Raw genomic sequence first — 16,641 nt, forward strand, 5'->3', positions numbered from 1 at the left:
GCAGAGCAAGAGCAAGAGCCATACAGACAAAAGTGTAATACATGAATTCAGAGAGGTAATTGGGGAAGTAGATCAGGAAGGGCCTCTTTGGCCATTATGCGGTTTTGGACTTTAGCTTTGCAGGAGATAAGAAGCCAGGGATTCTTTTGAGCAGAAAAATAATATAATTCAACATTAGTAACAAAGAAATTTCCAAGCATCAAGACCACTAAGGCATGCACTATAGAGCTTTCTGAAATTATATTATTTAGGATTTTGGAAAATGTATAAACAGAGTCTGAAAGGCATAAATATATTAAAAAGGGTAATAATATTTGGGATAAAATGCAACATTCTCTTTAATATTGTCTTGATGTTGTTTGTGAAATTTTAAAAAGATAATGTTGAAAACTATTAGCCATTCATATGTAATTTCTTTTCATGCTTTCAAGCCAAGTAAATCAACAGGGTAAATATCATTCATGAGTTCTATTTTTATACATAATACATATATGTATACATAATACAACATAATACATACATAACATCTATTTTTATACATAATACATACATATATATACACATACATATATATATATACATATATACATTATACATAATACATACATATAATGTCAATGGTGAAATGACTGTTGTAGTCTGAAGACAGTTTAGCTAAGGAAATAAAATGGTGCCAGCAATGTGGAAACCTGTGTCTGATGCTGGAGCCCTTCCACATTTTTTTGCCTTTTTTTCCCCTATACTCTGACATTGACTTGACAGGAGCTTTCTAAACAATCTCCTATTGGTTCTCAGTGAGTTTAGTTCATATTCTGACCATTGTGAACACACTCTACAACTTAAAAATACTTAAGCCCAACTTCACAATACTGAAAATTAGTTGGATAGAATTACCACTGATTACCAAGTTAATTTTCTCTCTCATGGAATCATGTTACAGATGGATAGATTTATACTACTAATAAAAGCATCTTTCTGGATTGCAAAAAAGAATGTAGAAAGTTTTCACAACTACTTTGGTGGTGGGAGGTAGTGGGGGAAAGAAAGAGTGTGAGCTCGTCTTTTAAAAGTGATAATGACTTTTAATTTAATTTTGCTAAAACACTTTGCCTCAGAGCTTAGCCCTATAGATATTGGGTTTCTCCTTGGAGTAGGTTTAGAGAAGTAGCACAGTACTTTTTCTAGCCCTGATGGTTTCTTCATTCTCAGGAAAGTCTCTTTCTCCTCTAGACCATTATTTCCTCAAATATAAAATGAAAAAAATTGATGCTAAGTTTCTTTCTTGATCTAAAACTATATGAAATATCTGCAAATTTTGAGAAAGCCAAATATTTTTTGAGAGGAAGGAGAAATTTTATAAATAAGAGTATTATATGAAATTACTTATAGTCTGCTGCTACTATAAGAGTAAGTTAATAACCACACCAGTGTATTCTAAAGAAATATACTAAAGGAAATACCTTGCATCCATTGAAGAGAAATTGTGGTTTTTAGATTTCTGCCTCAGGAGTGACAGATTCAGAAGAGACAAAAGCTACATAGCTCTGTTTTTTCCCAGGCCAGGCCTGGTACGTACCAGCAGGTGGTAGTTACAAGCACTGCTGCACGCTGGGAAGGCAACCTTCCCCTGCCCTCCACAGACCACCCACCCTAGGATGGAATGTGTTCCAGACTCAGGTAAGCCAGGTGTGCAATAGACAGCGGACGGGGGGGAAGGGAGGATGTTGCTTGCACACCTTTCCTGAAGGACAGGCCCCTCAACTTGCAGTGTGCCCTTGGCCCAGCAGCTGTGTTAGAAGGAAGTGCAAACTCAAGTGTTAGTCTATAAGCGTATATCAGAACTCTAGGTGTGCATTTCATCTACTAAGTGTCCCAAAAGAGCAGGCTGTTAACGAGTTACTTTACCTCTGGCAAGTAACAGTGATACCCAACTAGACAAAAGACAACAGTGCAGAGTACTGCTCTGAATAGAATATCCTTTACAGTGTAGATACCTTCTCCTTAAAGTTTCTCTTTATCAAATCTCATTCTTGAAGACTAGAAAGAACCTTTTGTCTAACTGAAGATAAACCCCTTCATACTTTAATTCAGTCAATTTTGAAATTCTTTCTTAGCTGAAACATCAGTTTCCTATTTAAAACATTGTGGCAAAAGGATTTTAAACCAGCAAAAGAAAAATCTATATAGAAAGGTGAGGAGAATTTCTGTGACTGTTTGAATAAAATAATGTCCTTATGAGACAAAGACTTCACCAAAGGTTACAAGCAAAAGAAAACTCTATTCTCAGCAGTGAAAGGATCAATATTAAATAAGGAGATTAGAGAGAAAGAAACAAATTTGGGGCAAAAATATGATGAGGTGAGGGGCTTAGACTGTCGGAAAATAGGAAACCACAGTGAGAAAATAAAAGACTGTTCAGTACAGTGAGGGACTTTAGACTGAGGTCTGAGGTCCCAGGGTTCACCATGGCAAGCTTGGCTCCTGCAGGCCACAAGTGTTCTTCATATAATTGCCAGATTGTTAGAGAATTTTTTCAATTTCTGTTTACTTTATTAAAAATTGCCAAAATGGTGTTTCTAAAATTAAGCAGAAAGCCCCAATGAAATAGAAAAATCAAAAGTTGTCAGTTGTGGACAGAGAAAATAAGAAAAGTGTAAAAATATATCTGATTTATTTTACATTGAGCTTATTTTGGGGGGGCTGATGAAGAAGTAACATTTGGTCCTTGAACCACATTTATGGTTTCTGAATAATAAGTTTAGTATATTTTACCCATAATTATTCCAACAACCTTTAAATAAAATATTTTCATGCCCTTTGGTCAAGAATAAAGTTCAAATTAATTAAGAACTTTTTTTTTTTTTTTTTTTTTTTTGCGGTACGCGGGCCTTTCACTGTTGTGGCCTCTCCCGTTGCGGAGCACAGGCTCCGGATGCACAGGCTCAGCGGCCATGGCTCATGGGCCCAGCCGCTCCGCGGCATGTGGGATCCTCCCGGACCGGGACATGAACCCGTGTCCCCCGCATCGGCAGGCGGACTCTCAACCACTGCGCCACCAGGAAAGCCCTAATTAAGAGCTTTTAATGGAAGAGACATCAGAAAAGCAATGTTTGGCCCATGATCAGTTTTCACCTCCCTCCAATTGAGACAGTTGCTCCAGAATCCTCAGTAGAAGAGATGGCCAGTGGGAAGAAGTCAGTGTGGGGTAAGAGAAAGCACGTGGGCTTCAGAGTCTGATAAACTCAAGTTCAAGTCCCAGCTCTTCTATTAACCAGCTGTGAAACTTGGACATGTTGCTTGCTATCTCCGAACTTTGATATGTTAATCTGCAAAAATTAAATGTAATGGTATAAAGAAAATGCTTAAGTATCTGGCATAGAAGAAAAACTTGATAAATGTTAGTTTTCATCCTTTTTTCTTTGCCCCCCCCAAATAAGTGAGGCTCATAATTTAGCTTTTTTTTTCTGATATCTTAAGGTTGTCATTTTGAGCATAAACAGTTATACTGATTTGTAGTAAATCATAATTTCAGTGCAAATAAAGATGAGTGAGTCCAGTAAAAATAACATGTCTCACATTGCAGTGCCTTTAGCATTCTTATATCTGTTTTTTATTATGCTTCCAGAATTAGTGTTACATTTTGCTACTGCCTACCTCTAAAATGGCTACCACTTCTCTCTTTTATATTGTTCTTTCTGTTCTACTATAAACCAGTAAACCACAGCTTTCTACACTTATTTGTAAAATCAAAGTATACAGGGTCTAAATGACCCTTAGAATAAGCGGAGCATCACTTTATTCCTTTGACCATGGATGTAGTAGATATTCAAATGTTAGATGAGCAGGTGATGAAATAAATGACACTAATTTGGGTATCTCAGAAGTCTTTAATGTCTTTGTGATTCTCAACTATATTCTTAAAAGATGCAATTATTGGATAAAATACTTCTAGAGAAGTGAAAGATTGCTAAATGCACATGTATAGTGTTTTATTTGAAATACTTAATATCAGTACAAGGAAAGGAATATGAAAATCTGTGATGTATGAAGAACCCTGACATTACCCAGAAATGTGTTTCTCATATTCTTTCTGTAGTTTGTAAAAGAAAAAGAAACTTGTGTCTTTAGGTGATTTACTGAGTTAATTTTTAAATGTGGCCAATTGAACACACAAGTTACATTCTCTCTCTCTGAAGGCCCCCACTAATATTATAGTAAATAGATAAACAGATAAAGTTCTAACCCCTCAAAGACAAAGAGAATGGGAAGGAAAGTAAAGCAAGTATGTTTTAATCTGGAAAGCAGATGATTGAAAACCAGTTGCCTAAAAGCTAAAACCTCAATTAGCAGGAGGTCTTCCTACCGGAAGAAAACCTGTGCCACATAACCCCAGAAGCCTCAAAAATTAGAGTTCCCAAGTATCTCAGAAAATGAGGGTACAAGTAGGGCTGGAAAGAGGAGGATTGGTTGAAAGTCTAAATAAGAGGCAGTTCAGATGCCCTAGATCCCATCTGCTACATGTACAGCCAAGTGAATGCTCCTCCCCAAACACTGGCAGAAGACAAGATGTTGAACCAAAGTTACTCAGGACATGGGGGCACCAGGTACAGCCATACAGAAATCATACAAAAACAAAATGATTAAGTGAAAATCTGTTCCTTAAACACTGAGACACTCAGCCCCTTCTTCTATGAACCTCTGAGAAAATGAGCAGGCCATGTCATATACTCTAGGCTTAGAGGGCATAGGATTCCATTCTTGTGACACTAACTGTCCCAGGAGAATAGACCTATAAATATTGACAGTTGGTATTCCCCAGCAGGGTCTCTGCTTAGTCATCCAAATTGGGGCCCCTCATGCTGACTTTGTATCCAGCTTGTGATTAGATCTAGACTGTGAAACACTGAAATCCATCTATGCATTAATCTTAAGTATGAACAGAAATCTCCAGATTACCACATATTTAAGGAAAGCCTACAACCTGAAATACAAAGAAAGAACTCAGAGGAAACAAAGACCATGCAGGAAACAAAAGAATATCTTTAAAAATTAGAATTTCACAGAGATGAGAAAATATTGCAGCCATGAAGCAAAAACAAAGTACTGTAAAAACAAAACAGGGAGCCCAAAAGAACTCCTGAAAATTAAAAATACAATTGATGAAATGAAAAATTCAGCAGAAGGACTGGAAAATAAAGTTAAGGAAATTGCCTAAGAAGTAGGACAAAGTAAAAAGATATGAAAAGCAGAAGAAAAAAATACAAGAAAATTCAAGACTCAGTTCAGGACCAAAATCCAACAGAGAAAATAAATGAGAGGAAATTAGCAAAGAAGTAATACAAGAGATATCTTCAGAAGTGAAACACATGACTTTCAGATTGAAAAGACCACTGAGTTTTTGAACAAAAAATTAAGGAAGACCTATACCACGACAGAAGAAATCAGGGGTAAGAAGTGCCTAAAAGTTTCCAGAGAGGACAAAATAGGACATGTACAAAAACGTTAGGAATTAATTGGACTTATGAAGAACAGTACTTAAAGTAGGAAACAATGGGGCAGTCCTTAAAAACTCTGAAAGAGGGACTGCCCTGGTGGCGCAGTGGTTAAGAATCTGCCTGCCAATGCAGGGTTTGAGCCCTGGTCCGGGAAAATCCCACATGCCACGGAGCAACTAAGCCTGTGTGCCACAACTACTGAGCCTGCGCACCTAGAGCCCATGCTCCACAGCAAGAGAAGCCACCGCAGTGAGAAGCCCACGCACCACAACAAAGAGTAGCCCCCACTCGCCGCAACTAGAGAAGGCCCACGCACAGCAATGAAGACCCAACGCAGCCAAAAATAAATGAATAAATAAATGAATTTATTTAAAACAAAAAACTCTGAAAGAAAATTAGTTCCAACCAATATTAGTTCCAACCAAGAATTCTATATCCATCCAAACTATCAGTCAAGTATAAGGATGAAATAAATATACTTTCAGACATACAAGGTCTCAAAATTTCTCTTCCCATGCACCCTTTCTTTGGAAGTTGTTTGGAATCCAAGAAATAAAGGAATCTAACTCGGGGTTGGGGGGTGGAGGTGGAAGGAATTCTTAGGATGAAGATGAAGGGCATCTCAAAATAAGAGCTGTGTAGCATGCCTAGAGAGCAACCAGTCCAGATTACAGCAGGAGGATGGCGGTTTCAGGACAATTGTCTCCATTGGAGGGAGAAAAAGAATCAACAATCCCTGATGTGTTTGAACTTGAGAGGAAATTCCATTTTAACCAGAAAGATTGACAATGAACTAGTGATACATACATAAGAAATTCAACATCTGAGTGAAACCAAAAATTTGTACAAGAAAGTAAATGTAATCATTTACTAAATAGCTTAACTGTGAATAATATTTGTATAGTCATACTGGAAGAAACAATATTTTGCTGTCGGTAGTGCTGTGGACCAGATGTTCTGATTCTCCCCCTCTTACCAAGTACATAGTAGAATGACGTTTCTTGTCTTCCTTGTGGTTGAATTGGACTATGTGATTCGTTTTGGCCAATAAGTTGTTAGCAAAAATGATGTGTCATTTCCAGGCAGCTCATTTAATGTATACACAAGACCCTCCAGAGATATTTTTTGCTCTCTGCCACTGTGACCTACAGTCCTTTGTACTGTTCAATACACTAGCCACTATTTAAATTAAAATTAACTAAAATTAAAAATTCAGTCCCATGTCACACTAACTACATTCGAAGTACTCGTTATCCACATGTGACAAGTGCAGATGTAGAACAGTATAGATTGAAACATTTCAATCATTTTAGAAAGTTCTGTTGGGCATTGTTGCTCTAAATGATGGTTGCTTTGTCACCTAGACTCTGAAGTAAGGACAACAGGAGCCCCAGCCAGTCTCAGATGAACATGTCATTTGAATGAAAAATAAAGCTTTATTGTTTGAAACCACTGAAATTTTTGAGGAATTTTTCACTGCAGCATAACCTAGCTTATCCTGACTTATACAGAAATCCTTGATTCAAACTCAGCTCCTAATACCACCTTCTGTATTGGGATAGGCTAGATTATGCTAGTCACAGCTTGAAGAAGCTCTGTGACTGTTTTATAGAGTTTCAAAGGGAACTTCCATCAGCACATACTGCAGAAAGATTCTACTGTAGTTACTTTGGCTTAGGAATTGCTCAGTGGTTAGAGATGGTCAACAGTCTTAAACAAGGCTATTCTCAGAAAAGTAACTTTCATGGAATGTCTAAATGAACAACTATAAACAATGGAGGGAATATTTGCTTGTGTTTGTGAAGATCTTCCTTTTGAATCCTAGTGATCATTTATTCCTCTATCTTTTGATAGAACTGGTGCAGATAAAGAATGAGAATGAGGCAAAGACTAGTTGTTACTAAGTAAGTGCATTTGTGAAGTTATTAGTAATAATTTACCAAGTGATTTCCCATTCGTCATCTTATTTGAACTTCATGGTAGTCCTAGCAGGTAGACAGATACAGAACCCAAAGCTTGGAAATGTGAAGTATTTACATACAGTCATGTGACGTGCTGGAGGAGGAACTGGAACTTAAATACAGTGCTATCTGATTCCAAGTCCAAACTTCCTTTCTCCCCACCTTTAGCTTCTTGTTTCTGCCCCTTTCTTGGTAGTGAGGCCTTCAGGAGCCCCTCTTCTCCGTGGGAAGAGTGAACCCTTATGTAGCCAGTATCACATGCCAAGGCACAGAGCTCCCAGCCTGATGATTATGTATCTAGCCACTGTACTTCTACAAGAGCTGTACTTCTCTGCCAGAGCTGATGTTCACACACAGTAGTATTTACTCCTGGTAATAGTAGGAATCACAGTAAGAGTAGCAGTTATAGTAGCACATGACACTTCTGTAGGACTTACCTATGTGCCAAACATTGTTCTAAGAATTTACATATGTTGATTCATTAGATACTAAGATTATCCTCATTTAACAGTTGAGGAAACTGAGACACAGAAAGGTTAAGGAACATGTCCAAGATCACATATAGCTGCAAGGCCAGAACCCAAGCCCAGGTTCTGACTCCTTGTCCAGCTTTTAACAGGCATATTAGTTCCTGTAAACCATAAATAAACAGAGCTCAATATGACCCTATGTATTAGGCAAAAAACTATTTTACCATTTTGTAATAAGAAATGCAAATTTTTTCCTAAGAGAGGAATTTAGATTAGATACTTTAAAAATTCACTTTAACAAGAAACAGTGCTGTCAGTTTACCAACTGGTTTGTTTTCTGAGTTTATACAAATTTGTAATATACTTTATTCAATTGAATAACTAATATTTATTGAGTGCTTATTATGCACCTAGGCACGAGCTAAGCATTTTATGTTATTAGCTCATTTAATCCTCACAAGAACCCTATGTTATAGGTAATGTCATTATCCATGTTTTATAAATGAGAAAATTGAAGCTTGGAAGTAACAACCTACCCAAGGTCACCCAGCTAGCGGGCGCAAAGCTGAGATTTGAACTCGACAATCTGACCTTAGAACCAATACTCAAACATTCAGATGGCACCTCTATAATTTCAAAATTATTTATGATTCCAGAAATTTTCCATATCATCTCTGTTCATTTTTGGTGGTTTTATTGAAACACAATTACTGTATTTTTTTTCTATCTAGGTTTATGTTCCAGATGAAAATAATGCTATTTTGGGAAGAAATACAAATAAGCAAGTTTTCGAAGGCTTGACAACTGGACTTCTCAAAGTCAGTGCTGTGGTTTTTGGCTGCCTGATTGCCAATCGACCAGATGGAAACAGCCAGCCAATTACACCAAAAATATCAACACGGGAAATGAAAAGCAAACCCTCACAAGGTGATGCTTTTAACAGTCGAGTTCAGGACCTCATCAGGTAAATTTCTAAAAACTGTCTTTTTTGTTAAAAAAAATATATTAAAATAATTTAAGTCTCAGGGCCCAATGTGATGGCAATCTTTCTCACACCATCCACAAATTCCTAATACAAAATATACCACATTTTGTAGAGAGAAGGAAAATCCTATTAATGAAAAGCATTACAGTTAGAGCTCATTTGTCTTTCTTGATATTTAGATATTTGATATTAGAATAGGTAGTGTCCAAGCTTTTTATAACTTTTTTTGCTGTCAACTCCTTCCAACTCAAAGAATTTCTAAGAATTTCCCTATCTCAGGTCATCTCTGGTTATAAATTTGGTTCAGATTTAAAACAGTAATAATAGCTATCATTTATGGAGCACCCATTATGTGTAAGGTACTGTAGTAGAGGCTTTACAGCCCTGTAAGTGTAGGATTTCTAATACAGACTTTGTAGGTAAGGAAATTGCTCAGTGAGGTTAAGTGCTTTGCCCAAGGTTATGTACTGAATAAGTTTAAAAGTTAAGTAGGAGAGTTGAGACTGGAACTCAGGTCTAGCTGTACTCCCAACAGCTGTATGTTTTCCACTACACAAATGTGGCAATTCCTAACACCTGTTCAAAGTCAACCCTGCTTCCTTCCAAGGTCACCTTCTCTCCTGGGAAATTTATTCCTACTTTGACATCTGAATTCTTTTTCCCTCATGAATCTGGAATCAGGTAGGACATTTAATTTCCCAACAGGGTTCCATCTGGTGTTAATCAATTACCTGTCCCACCTATCAGAAACTCCTCTGTGATCTGCACTGATCTCTGACTTCCAAAACCCATGCAATTTGTTACTCTCTGAAGCTTATAGTAGGTTCATAGGAGAAAGAGAATGCCCTCTTCTGCATTTGCTTCTTTCACAGTTCATAAATTTTACATTGGTCTCTTGTAGTGCTTTCTTGAAAACAGTTGTTTCATTCAGTATCTTTCTTACCCTTGATTACTTTGTTAACTTGTCCCTTCCATCTGCCTGCCCTCTTTCCCCAGGCATATTTATTGCTAGAGAGTACTAGGCCCTTTGGGTCCACAACCATTTATCATACAGCACTTTGACCCTCCCTGGCCTTTCTCTCAGTTGCTTGATCCCATTCAATTTCCCCATGTCCTTCTGGTCATTGTAGAACCTGGCCCTCTTTGCTGATGAATGCCATTCAGCCCCAGCATTCTCCCTTGGGCTACTCTGTGATGCAGCAACCCTGCATTCTTGTCATCCAGACAGCTTAGCCACATGCCTCAGCTGTGATGAGGCAGAAGGTCCAGCCAAGTGCTTCAATGCAATTCTGGTGGGCCTTCCGGGAGAAAGTACCTACATTTTTACATATATTATTATAGTTACCAGATCCTTTGTAAAAAGAAGAAGGTTATTGGGGAAAAAAAATAACAGTGGTAATCTGCCAAACCAAATAACTCATGTAGCTTAAAAAGGGTGATTGACAATTATAGTACTTCAGTACAAAACCATGGCACTCTTTATCTGACTTGAACCACTTTTGTTAAATATTGTTTTCTTGTAGATAATGCATTGTAGGCTGGCTTGATGATCCCTATATGTAGAACCACAAACCTTATCTCAGATTTTCTTAAGGAAGCAAACAGAACATGTTTAACTACTTTCATGCTTTCTTTCTCACCTTCTCAAATATGAAGTGACAGGAAATCTCACACCACTCCCTGCTACAACCTGTGCATTTTTTGTCAGTTTATATCTCTAGCATTGTAAAGTTGTGAGGAAAGCGTTCCAACACAGTCTTTGGCACTATTCTCTGACCTGTACCCCTAAGGTAGAGCTGGAACAGGGCACATCACCCTGACATATGTCCCTGTTCTCTCCTTATCTGGCATAGAAGAGGCAAGAGGGTGTCTAACCAAGATGAGGTAATAACAGTGTTTATTCTCATTATTTTACATAGTTTAGTCAAGTTTCTAGATCTAAGGGATCCTCAAATATTTATCACCTCAAAATATGATCACTTGTACTCACTTTGTGCCAGACACTTCACAAGGTCCTGGGATTAAAAAAAAAAAGCAAATTTAAAAAAATCCTTTAACAGAATATCCAAATAATATCTTTTGGCTATCAAACATCAGCATTCTTTTTTCTATAAGATGCAAATATTGTCTGTGTCAAATGTTTAGCATAGTTCTAGGAAAGCAGTATTATGTGTAGGGTAGAAGCAGATTGCAATTTGAAAAAACACTGGTTTGAAATTTGCTCAGGAAATGCATCAACCCTGAAGCTCTGCAATTCTGTTTTTTCCCAGCTTTACTGAGATATGGGTGACATACAACATTGTGTAAGTTTAAGTTGTACAACGTGATGATTTGATACACATATATATTGCAAAATGATTGCCACAGTAACGTTCATTAACACCTTCCATCAGCTTACATAATTACCGTGTGTGTGTGTGTGTGTGTGTGTGTGTGTGTGTTTTGAAACATTTAAGAGCCACTCTCTTAGCAACTTTCAAGTATGTAATACGGTATTGTTATTTTTAGTCACCATGTTGTACGTTACATCCCCAGAACTTATTCATCTTATAAATGGAAGTTTGTACCCTTTGACCAACATCTCCCCCTTTCCCCGAACCTCCACCCCAGCCTCTGGCAACCACCATTCTACTCTCTGTTTCTGTGAGTTCAGCTCTTTTAGTTTCCACATGTAAGTGAGAACATACAGGATTTATCCTTTACTGTCTGACTTATTTCACTTAGCATAATGCCTTATATGGCCACCCATATTGTCACAAATTGCAGGATTTCCTTATTTTTTATGGCTGAATAATATTTCATTGTGTGTGTGTGTGTGTGTGTGTGTGTGTGTGTGTATTTACCACTTTTCCTTATCCATTCATCTATTGATGGACACTTTGTTTCCATGTCTTGGCTATTCTGGATAATGCTGCAGTGAACATGGGAATGCAAGTGTCTCTTCAAGATAATGATTCACTTCCTTCACATATATACCCAGAAGTGGAATTGATAGATCATATGGTGGTTCTGTTTTTAATCTTTTGAAGAACCGCCATACTGTTTTTCACAGTGGCTTTACAAATATACTTTCCCCACCAACAGTGTACAAAGGTTCACTTTTCTCTCCACATCCTTGCCAATGTTATCTCTTGGTTTGGGGGGCTTTTTAGTTTTGTGTTTTTGTTTTTGATAATAGCCATTCTAACAGATGTGAGGTGGTATCTCGTTGTGGTTTTAATTTGCATATCCCTGGCGATTAGTGATGTTGAACATCTTTTCCTATACCTATTGGCCATTTGTATATGTTCTTTGGAAAACTATCTATTCAGGTCCTTTGCCCATTTTTTAATTGGATTATTTGTGGTTTTACCATTGAATTGTAGGAGTTCCTTATTTTTTCGAATATTAACCCCTTATCCAGTATATGGTTTGCAAATATTTTCTCCCGTTCTGCAGGTCGCCTTTTCATTTTTTTGATTGTTTCTTTTGATGTGCAGAAGTTTTTAAGTTTGAAGTAGTCCCACTTGTTTATTTTGCTTCAGTTGCTTGTGCTTTTGGTGTCATATCCAAAAAAATATTGCCAAGACCAATGTCAAGTTTTTTCCTCTATGCTTTCTTCTAGGAGTTTCATGGTTTCAGGTCTTACATTTAAATCTTTCATACATTTTTAGTTCTTTTTTTGGGAATGGTGTAAGATAGGGGTCCAGTTTCATTCTTCTGCATGTAGTTATCTGATTTTCTCAGCACCATTTATTGAAGAGAGTATCCTTTCCCCAGTGAGTATTCTTGGCTCCTTTGTCAAATATTCATAGACCAGATATGCATGGGTTTATTTCTGGGCTCTCAATTCTGTTCCATTGGTCTACATGTCTCTTTTTATGCCAGTACCATACTATTTGGATTGCTGTAGCTTTGTAATATAGATTGAAATCAGGAAATGTAATACCTCCAGCTTTGTTGTTCTTTCACAGGATTCCTTTGGCTATTCATGGTCTTTTGCTGAAGCACAATTCTTTTCATCATGTTCAATTAGAAATTTATATCTGTCTCTCGAAACAGGGAAATCAAACTTTGCAACCTAGAGGCAAATAGATAGTCCAAGTCACTGATACCAGCCTTTTGGAATCAAAAATTAGTAAACATAAGGCATCTATTCACGGAGAAGTCATAAAACTGTACTTTAGCCAAGCACTTTCCTAGCTGCTAGGATGTACTACAGGCACCTCAGGCTCCACAAGTTCAAAACTGGACACCTTATCTTTCCACCCAAAGGAGGTACTTTTCCTGTGTCTTCTGTCCTTATCTGTAGCACCAGTATCCCATTCCGTTACTTAAGCCAGCATTCTGAGCATTGTCAAAAACTCTTCACAATCCTTTACCAAACCAATATCCAATTAAGTCTTTAGTACCTATTGATTCTACCTTGTAAATATCTCAGATTTACCTTTGCTCCATTGCTACTTCTTTAAGAGTGCAGTCTCTCTTGTAATAGCAGATAGCTTGCCTCTGCCTCTCTCCCCATTCTCCTTTTTAAAATAACTTGTTTCCTAATTATAAAATTAATATGTGCTCAGTGAGAAAAACGATTTGAAAAACATAGAAAAGCACAATGGATTTTGATGAATACACAAAAATTATCTTTAATCCCACCACCCAAAGATAATCATTGGTTTTGTTTTGGTTTTGGTACATATATATGTGGTTATTTTATGAAAAAAATTGTAATATTTATACACATTGTTTGGTCATACTTTTTTTTAAGTGCTTTTTTCCAAATCAACAGAAACTTGCAAATGAATTTTTACTGGCTTTCCAAGTATTTAATTATGTAGCCATGATTTGCTTTAGGTAACCTATTATTACTTACATAGGTTTATTCCAGTATTTTACTCTTACAGATAATACTGTAAAGAACATCTTTCCCTACAATTGATTATTGTCTTCTATTAAACATTGAGAAGTATAATTTGGGGGTCAAAGAATATGCATTAAGGATTTTGATCCATATTGCCAAATTGTCCTACATAAAGATTACATATGAGTACGTCCTTGTACCCTCAGCCTAGACACTGTTGGATATCATCATTCTTTTGAGTCGTAGCCAAACTGAGAGGCGAAAATATTTCATTTTTTGTATTAGTAGTTATATTGAACATTTTTTAATGTTCACTGGCCATTTTAATTATTTTGTGAGTTGCCTGTTCATGTACTTTGCCCATTTTTCTATCGGAGGTATTGACTTTTTTAATTGTAAAAGCTCTTGATGTATTAAAATCATTAGGCACATGCATAGAGGGGCAACCATACGAAAGATAGCAAGAGGGCAGCCATCTGGAAGCCAAAAAGAGAGGCCTCAGAAGAATCCAACCCTGCTGGCACCTTGATCTTGGATTTTCTTGGCTTCCAGAACTTTGCTGAGATATGGATGGAATGTGCTAAAGAACAGCCAACCGTCTTGTACTATGGAATGGACTCCAGTGCTGTAGATGATGCTCCTATTTGTCAGGATCAGTGTTGATTCCCTGTGATAATCCTCTGTTTACAAGGTCTTAGTTCATTGCTTTTGATCAGATTCTGTCATCAGACAGATGGCCTCACAAGAAAGCCAGATAGTAACTATCCATAGACAAGAAACCATTGTGAAAACTCAGAATGCAGGAGGTAGATGAGACTGAAGCATCTCCCCCTAGACCTCAGAGATCAAGAAGTACCACATTAGAAGGGTAAGAGGAGCAGCTACACTCTGACCACAACAGCCCTCCCACAGGCCAGCACAACACTGCATGAGCCCCCATACCCCCACAAGCCTGTGGTTTCTCCAGTGGGAAGAGGGAGCCCAAATGGACATCCAGCTCTCCCAGCATTGTGGGACACTTCCACTTGGGTCTCACCTCACTGGGATTGCTGGGGGAATCTGCAGAGCTTGACCACTGGTGATCAAGTAGAAAGGTGTGGAGGGGCTGACAGCAGTCAGCACTCAGATCTTGGTGGACTGTATTGCTGCTTGCAGTGGTGCCCAAGAAGAGATCCCAGGCAGCAGCTCTGCCCATCTGTGGAACTGAGCCTGTAGCCCCATCTGGCCACGGAGCTCAGTTGGCAGTTCTGCTGATTAGGGTCCCCAGTCCCCAGACTGTACTGGCTGTAGAGCTTGTTTTACCACACAACCTGGAAAGGAAAGCAAATTATCATCCTTGCCCTCTAGCTCAGCATTGCCTTTATTCTGACCATCTAGGAAGGCCAGCTGGGGAAGCCAGGCAGCCGCAAAGCCCAAACTACAGCCCTTCTTAGGCAGGGAACCAAGCCAACAGAACTACCCAACTGTTGAGCTTAGCCTCTGACCCCACATAACCAGGAAGACTGAACAGTAACCCTGGGCAGTCTTAGAGCCCAGCTATTGTCCCACTCAACTACAGAGAATAGCCTGCATCCTCACCCCACAATGGAGCCCAGACAAAGACTCTCCCAACCACAGAGACAGTTTCTTTACCCACCCAACTATGAGATATAAATGGAGGCCCCTCCCAACCAGAGAGGCCAGCCAGTGGCCTTGCTCAACATCAGAGCACAGCAAGCAGCCAACCTGATCAAGAAGCCCAGCCTGTGGCACAGCCTTTCAGAATATTGAAGGAAAAAACTGTCAACCAAGAATGCTGTACCCAACAATGCTGTCCTTCAAGAATGAAGGAAAAGTAAAGACTTTGCCAAACAAACAAAAGCTGAAGAAGTTCATCACCACTAGACCTGCCTTACAAGAAATACTAAAGGGCATTCTTCAAGTTTAAAGAAAAGGATGATAGGGACTTCCCTGGTGGTCCAGTGGTTAAGACTCTGCACTGCCAATGCAGGGGGCCCGGATTCAATCCCTGGTCAGGGAACTAGGTCCTGCATGCCACAACTAAAGATCCCGCATGCTGCAACTAAAGATCCCACATGCCGCAATGAAGATCCCGCTCGTGGCAATGAAGATCCCGCGTACCTCAACTCAGACCCAGCACAGCCAAATAAATAAATAATTTTTTTTTAAAGAAAAGGATGATAAGTAATAACATAAAAACATATGGATGGGCTTCCCTGGTGGCATAGTGGTTAAGAATCTGCCTGCCAGTGCAGGGGACACGGGTTCGAGCCCTGGTCCGGGAAGATCCCACATGCCGTGGAGCAACTAAGCCTGTGAGCCACAACTACTGAGCCTGTGCTCTAGAGCCCGTGAGCCACAACTACTGAGCCTGAGAGCCACAACTACTGAAGCCGGCGCACCTAGAGCCCGTGCTCCGCAACAAGAGAAGCTACTGCAATGAGAAGCCTGCTCGCCACAACCAGAGAAGGCCCACGCGCAGCAACTAGAGAAAGCCCACATGCAGCAACGAAGACCCAATGCAGCCAAAAATAAAATAAATAAATTTTTAAAAAGACGAAAAAAAACATATGGATGTGTAATACTCACTGGTAATGGTAAACATATAGTCAAAATTCGATCCTCTGGTATTGTAGTGGTGGTGCATAATTCACTTACAAGTCTAGTTTGAAAGTTAAAAATCAAACATAATAGGGCTTCCCTGGTGGTGCAGTGGTTGGGAGTCTGCCTGCCGATGCAGGGGACACGGGTTCGTGCCCTGGTCTGGGATGATCCCACATGCCGCAGAGCGGCTGGGCCTGTGAGCCATGGCCACTGAGCCTGCGCATCCGGAGCCTGTGCTCCGCAACGGGAGAGGCCACAACAGTGAGAGGCCCACGTACCGCAAAAAAAA

At 38.9% G+C, this 16,641-nt stretch overlaps 1 protein-coding gene and 1 non-coding gene across 2 annotated transcripts in view; both read left to right on the forward strand.

Moving 5' to 3' along the window:
• The window catches only part of SCAPER (S-phase cyclin A associated protein in the ER), a 459,896-nt gene that overhangs the window by 366,829 nt on the left and 76,426 nt on the right, over positions 1-16,641 (forward strand). The window contains 1 exon segment of the mRNA XM_029238862.1: positions 8,658-8,890. Within this exon segment, the coding sequence (XP_029094695.1) occupies positions 8,658-8,890 (233 nt within the window).
• TRNAG-GCC lies at positions 15,696-15,768 on the forward strand. Its single transcript has one exon. It is a non-coding gene; the product is annotated as a tRNA-Gly (tRNA).

The sequence above is a fragment of the Monodon monoceros genome, unplaced genomic scaffold, assembly GCF_005190385.1.
Source record: "Monodon monoceros isolate NGI ecotype Baffin Bay Population unplaced genomic scaffold, NGI_Narwhal_1 Super_Scaffold_21, whole genome shotgun sequence".
NCBI classification, from domain to species: Eukaryota; Metazoa; Chordata; class Mammalia; order Artiodactyla; family Monodontidae; genus Monodon; species Monodon monoceros.